Source organism: Miniopterus natalensis, chromosome 15 (assembly GCF_054644295.1).
Source record: "Miniopterus natalensis isolate mMinNat1 chromosome 15, mMinNat1.hap1, whole genome shotgun sequence".
Taxonomy (NCBI): Eukaryota; Metazoa; Chordata; class Mammalia; order Chiroptera; family Miniopteridae; genus Miniopterus; species Miniopterus natalensis.
In genome coordinates this window covers 25,409,607-25,416,408 of record NC_142095.1, presented here as the reverse complement: position 1 = coordinate 25,416,408, position 6,802 = coordinate 25,409,607, and the positions used below count along the sequence as shown (strand labels likewise).

The following is a 6,802-nucleotide window of genomic DNA, read 5'->3' as shown; positions in this document are numbered from 1 at the left end:
GGCGGGGGGAGGGGTGAGAGTGTGCTCTGCGCATGCGTGTGAGCGCCAGCGAGGACGGCGGCGGGGGAGTCTCGGGGATGACAGTGGCTTTGCCCGTTGGGGTAACGGTCGTCGTCTTCGGCAGGGCTTGGGGCACCGCACAGCCCGCGGGATCCACTAAGGTCGCAGCAACCCGGGCCCTACCGAGCTAGAGTGGCGCGTGGAGTCGGGGTGAGGGCGGCGAGGCACGGGGGGAGGGGCCTGCGGCGGGGCCTGCTCTGCGCTGGGCGGCGGCGGGGCCTGGCTGTGTGAGCGCTCGCTGGCGGGCTCCGTGGGCGGCGGCGGCCGTCGCGCTTGGCGGAGGCGGTGTCCGTATGTGCAGCGGGGAGAAGATGGCCGGGCAGTGAGGGGCGGCGCTTGCGCCTGGTGACCTCGGAGTGAGCGACTGAGGAGCGAGGGGCGCCGCCGCGGCCCGACCGGGCCTGCTCCCCGCCCCCTCCCGCCGCTGGTCGGCCGCCGCCGGCCCGCGCACTTCCTCCCCGGCCCTCCTCTATCGGCTGCGGGACGGACTTTCCCGCGTACACACCTCAGGGAACAGCGGGGCTGTAACCGCCGGGGCGGAGAGCCAGGCACTGTCGGGCTCCGCGTCCGATATGGAGAGAGTGGCGGCGGCCTCGGCCAGCCGCAACAGCAACATTCGTAGCCGCTGCGGCTTCGTGCACTAGATCGAGGAAGCTGACGCCGGAGCTGTCGTCCTTGCTGTCGCCGCTGCCTCCGCGCCCGGCGCTGTGATGGAGTAGGGGCCCTGCAGCCGGTGAGAAGCGTGCCCGCCCCTTGGACCGGGCCGGGGCCTGCTCCCGCCCAGCTCGACCTGAGGAGATACCTCCGCGTCCGGAGATGCAGCTGGAGCGAAGGCCGCCCGCGGAGCCGCGGGGCTAGACTGAACTGAGTCGCGGCCCGAGCGTCGAAGCCGCCACGTTCTGCGCCCCGCGGCCGCCCGGGACAAACTCGAACGCTGGTTTCTCTGTTTTTTGGTCTGCAAGTCTCAGGGACGGAGGAGGGGCGCCAAGGCCCCATGTGTGGGAGGATTGCTTCAGCCTCGCGAACTTGCACGGATTTTGGTTTCTACTTTGGCCAGTGGTTCTGCTCACATTTCCTCCGAATTGTTGCAAATTCGCCATTGTTCCCTGGCTGCTCACAAAGTTGGATCCGGAATTTTTTTTCAACCGGGAGCCAACGGTGTCGAAGTGTCTGCAATGAACCCCGTGAATGCTACTGCTCTCTACATTTCCGCGAGCCGCTTAGTGCTCAACTACGACCCCGGAGACCCCAAGGCGTTTACCGAGATTAACAGGCTCTTGCCTTACTTCCGACAGTCCCTCTCGTGCTGTGTTTGCGGTGAGACGCTTTTTATTGTTCCCTTTTGAGGCTTGTTTTTTTAAAAAAATCATCTGGGCAATGGTATTCGACGACATGATAGTTGTTTGTATTAAGCTTTTGTTATTTGTGCAGTAGTATACAATCATTAGTTTCGAAACTCGCCAAAGGACTTTCGTCCGGCTTTTCAGAAAGACAGAATCGTTCGTTCGAAACTGTTTACTTCGCCTTAGGTCAGTTCCTTAGCATTTCTGGTGATGGTTTTTTAAACGACGTGAAATACGCATGCATCCTGCCGCTTTTTTTTTTTTTTTTTAAACCTTCGGTACAAGAGTTGATTTAATACCTACCTTAGTTAAATCTGGTTAAAACATGTACATGTGGCGTGTTTGCATTTCCTCAAACTGGTGTTATGTGTGGGTGCTGGTATAATGTGACGCGCCCACAGCTAGTTAACTCGGTGCGGAACTTTCCCCCAGGTTCTTCCACAAGTGCTTTGACATACAGTAAACAGTGAGCCAGGGAATACTTGATGGGGTACTAAGTGCTTTTAAGCTAGTGGGATTTTTACAGGATTACGTTTCTTACTATGTGGCTTTAACGTATTGTGGCCTGGCAGGGGTTATTTTAGGGATTTTTTGTTAAAAAATACTAATTTGTGCTGGGGAAGATATTTTCAGATTATTTTTGAGAAATGCAAAAGTTGTCTAATAAATGGAAATGTCTCGAAAGTGATCATTTGGATTAACTGTGCACGTATAATTATTACAAAAAAGAAAAAGCCCCCACAAAACTAGACGAAAACGTTAATACAAAGGAAAGGGCAACTGACCCCAAAAAAGCATATTTTTATTCAGCCAAAAATTTTGAGGTTTTGATCCACTCACTTGTTTAGTCAGAACTTGAGAAATTTAGGCATTTCAGGCTTTCACATGGTCTTAAGTTAGATAAAAGGAGTAATTTTGTGACTATATTCATTTGAGATTCATTCTGCATTTACTGTATAGCTCTGGGTCATGGCACTGGAGTGCAGAAGGGGTGAAGATTGTGGTTTTTTGCACACCAGGTACTTAATCTCATAAAAATTTAAGTAACTGTGTTAGAATGTGATTAAGTTCTACTGTGACTGGTGACACTTAACACCTTTATAGAGAAGCACTTGCCCTGGGCAAATCACTTAACTGCCCTGGGCCTTAGTTTCTTAATATAAAAAAATGAGAGTTTTGGGCTAGATTCAAAATTTCTTTTGTGCTTAAATTTTGCTAATGTAAGCATAAGAATTTGATTGGTTTCAAGATACCCTCTTACCCCATTCCCAATTTTTATGGAGTGCTTTTTTTATTCTTAACAGCTTTTGATAGTTTGTGGACTGAGGAAATGGAGCTGCCATATCTTCCTTCTCTACAAACCTTTTTTTGGGGAGTTTGGGGGAATTGCTGTGGTGATGATCATGGAGATGATGTAGGGGAAAGAGAGGACATAGGCAGCCCACCACCCTGGCCTGCTAGATAGAACAGTAGTAGAGAATGATGTCAGTATCCAGGTAACACTTGAAGATTTGGTAAGTCTCATTTTTACTAGGTGGATGGGATTTAGCTCTCTAAGGGGGACTTGGTAGTTTTGAATTGCGTAGATGCTTGGATTTTAAGTTCTTATAAATAGCTTCTGGATAGTTTTGATCTAATTGCCCAGATTCTAACCTGGATTTTTAAAAAATGACATTAAAGATAAAACTACAGCCCTAGCAGATTTGGCTCCATGGTTAGAGCATCAACCCTCGGCCTGAAGGCTCAGGTTCGATTCTGATCAAGCGTGCACTACCTCAGTTGCAGGCTTGGTCCGGGCACGTGCGGGAGACAACCAATTGATGTGTCTCTTTCACATTGATGTTTCTCCCTATCTCTGCCCCTTCCACTCTCTTTGAAAAGCAGTGGAAAAAATATCCTTGGGTGAGGATTAAAAAAAAAAGATAAAAATATATTTAAAAAGCCCTCAACTGTAGCGCTTTTTTATTTTAAACCAGTATTGGCAACACAAGGGGAATTTTTCTGACAGTGGAGCTTTGTAATTATTCCTTCATGTTCAGCTTCCCTCCCCACCATCCTATGGAAAAGATTTGTGGATTCTACTTCCTTATAACTGAGTAGTTCACATAAAATTTCAGCAGTCTGGATGTAGCTTCAGCCCCCCCCCCCCCTTGTAGTCTGTGGTTATCAACAGATAGGAAAAAATCAGTTATTTGAAGTGAGATCCAGCATTTAATACACTTTGTATCAGGTGCTAGACTCTTTCTTAGTTGAAAAACATAATAAACTCATTCAAATTACTAGGGCATGTGCAGTCTTCTTTCATGACGATAATATGTAAAGGTAAAGTATAATTCTGTCTTGGTGCTGTAAATAGGGAGTTTGTTTCAACAGGCCCTCCAACATCTGATCCAATCCTACTTTTTCAGCCTATATTCAACCGTCTCTTACATAATTGCTCTGCTTCAGCCAAGTTGATGTTTTTGCATTTTAAAACATACATACATGCTTTGTATTTTCTTCCTCTTTTCCCAGTAAAAAGTTATCTCTGTCCTTTGAACCTCTGTAACCCTTTGTTCCAGTCATAGGCACTTAAAACTTTCAGTGCAGTTTTTTTGTTGTTTTATTTTTTTGTCAGTGCACTTTTTATATCTAATTCTTCTGATACATTAGGGAAAATAACTATTTTTTTGTGCATTTCTGTGTTCCTCCTGCCTTATCCTTTCTCTCCTATCCAGTGACTTACATGTAGGTGTTTATGAGGCTAGGAAGAAAGTGAGAGGAGGTGATGGAGGGAAAGTAAAAGGCTTACAAACTGCAGTTAGGTTCAAATCTTGGTTCTTCTAATTTTGTGTCGATAAGTTACTTTAACTTTTTGCCTCAACTTCCTTTATCTACAAAAGGGTGATGATTATACCTTCAAGTTTGTTCTTCCAGATTATATTATATGTGGGTTTATTTTTAAGTGGGGAAAACGTTTTGATCCCATGAGAACAAGTCCATGAACTTGGTGTCTGGCACATATTATGTGCTTAATATCCCACTCTTGTGCACAAGTAGAGAGAGGGAGGAGGAGGAGGTGAGAGAAGAGACTGAACTGTCTGGTCAATTAATGTCACCCTAAGACTATTCTCTGGAGCTACACATTTTGCTTACTCTTTGAAATGTTAATTAGCTTATTATCACTGTTTTTCAGTTGCCTTGTAAATATTTACACCTTCTGAAGCTTCTAGTGAATGGGATAGCAACGCTCCAGGGAATTACTGTACTTCTAGGCCACAGAAACAGAAATTACTGTGGGTATTACTTTTTGTGTCAGTTTTCCCCCCTTTCTCTAAATATTGGGACATGCTTTATCACTTACTAGGAAGTATAATTTCTTTTCTTTTAATGGCATGGAACTTGATAAATTCTGTCCTAGGGATTTAAAATTTTTCATTAAACTTGTAAGTTCTCAAATGATATAACAGGTTTGATGTGTAGAATCCAATCCTGTTAGAGTTGGAAGGACGTGTTGAATGGAAAACTTTTACTCTCAGATATTTGGGGTCCTGTAAACTAATCAAGATCAAATCTCTACTCAGGCACATGAATATTTTCTTGGTGTTTTTATTTTTATTTATTTTTTAATCCTTACCCAAGGATTTTTTTCCATTGCTTTTTAGAGAGTGGGGCGGGGGGGGGAGAGAGTGAGAGAGACTTTGATTGATTGCCTCCTCAAAGTCCCCAGACTGGGGCCAGGGATCGAGCCTGCAACCAAGGTATGTGCCCTTGGCCAAAATTCAACCTGGGACCCTTCAGTCCGCAGACCGACACTCTAACCACTTAGCCAAACCGGCTAGGGCCATTTTAATCATTAAGTGTACAATTCAGTAATGTTAAGTATATTTGTATTGTTGTGAAACAGATTTCCAGAATTTTTTTATCTTGAACATCCGAAACTCTATACTCATCAACCAGTCACCCATTTCTTCCTTCCCATCAATCCCTACAACTACCATTCTTTCTGTCTTTGACTTCTCTAGGTACCTCATATAAGTAGAATCATATAGTGTTTGTCTTTTTGTTGACTGGCTTATTTCACTTAGCATTCTGTCCTCAAGGTTCATCTGTGTTGTAGCCCATAACAGGATTTCATTCTTCATTAAGGCCTAATAATAATCTATTGTATGTATATGTTATACTTAGTTAATCTACTCACCCAGGATGGACATATGAGTTGCTTCTACCTCTTTGCTATTGTGAATAGTGTTGCTAGGAGCATCACAATGTAAATAACTCTTAAGAGACCCTGCTTTCGATTCTTTTGGGTATATACCCAGAAGTGGGACACCTAGGTCCTATGGTCTTCTATTTATAATTTTTTGAGAAACCTCTATACTGTTTCCACAGTGGTTGCACCATTTTTTACTCCTACCAACAGATTAAGGGTTTAAATTCTTCACATCCTTGACAATACTTGTATTTTCTGTTTTTGTTTTTGTTTTTTTTTTAGTTTTGATAGCCATTCTAATGAGAGAAAGGTGATACCTCATTGTGACTTTGATTTGCATTTCTGTAGTGATTAGTGACGTTGATCAGATGCTCATTGGTCATTTTTATATCCTTTTTGAAGAATCACTGTCTTTTTTTTCCCTCACCTGAGGATATGCTTATTGATTGTAGAGAGAGAGAGAGAGAGAGAGAGAGAACATCGATTGGTTGGCTTCTGCACGTGCCCTGACTGGGGAATGAACCTCCAACCTTAGGCATGTGCCCCTATTGAGTATCAAACCTGTACCCTTGCGGTAGACAGGACAATACTCCCAATCAACTGAGCCACACTGGACAGGGCGAATCACAATAATTTTTTATCTTGAAACCTTATTTCACTCATTACATCTTTATTAATCCCCTGTGATAAGTGTTGGAATAAAAAATGAATAAGACACATGGCCCTTACCTATATGTTGCTTAGTGTTATGGGGAAGACAGATAAGTAAACCAGCAATTATTAGAGGCACTTAATATTATACCAAATCTCAAGCATCATAATAGAACCATTTATAAGTTAACTTTATTGCCCATGTAAAAATTTTAGAAATTAGCCATAAATGAATTATTTCCCTTCATATAATTCGTTATTGAGTAGCTGTTCAACATTTAAGTAAACCTGGTTAGTGTTAAAGCAGAGTTTGGTTTACCAGTTTTTTGGCGGCGGGGGGGCACTTAAGGTCTTCTGTTCTCTCTGATACGGGAAGAATTCTTTAGGGAGCATTTATTTAATGGGCTGTTAAGGAAGAGCAGTAGTTAGTAATTTGCCTGTTAGATACATTTCTTGTCTTCCACTCATTTATTTAACTGTGTTTTTTTCCCTAAGAAAAATCTCCTTTTTACAGTTTCTTCTTTTAGTATTGTAAAAATTAATTCTAAAAAGTTAA

At 43.5% G+C, this 6,802-nt stretch overlaps 1 protein-coding gene across 1 annotated transcript in view; it reads left to right on the top strand.

Moving 5' to 3' along the window:
* The first annotated feature begins 351 nt into the window (after positions 1–351).
* MSL2 (MSL complex subunit 2) overlaps positions 352–6,802 on the top strand; it is a 28,035-nt gene continuing 21,584 nt past the window's right edge. Inside the window, exon 1 of the mRNA XM_016224349.2 lies at positions 352–1,377. Within this exon, the coding sequence (XP_016079835.1) occupies positions 1,236–1,377 (142 nt within the window). The 5' untranslated portion in view covers positions 352–1,235. The remainder of the gene's footprint in view (positions 1,378–6,802) is intronic.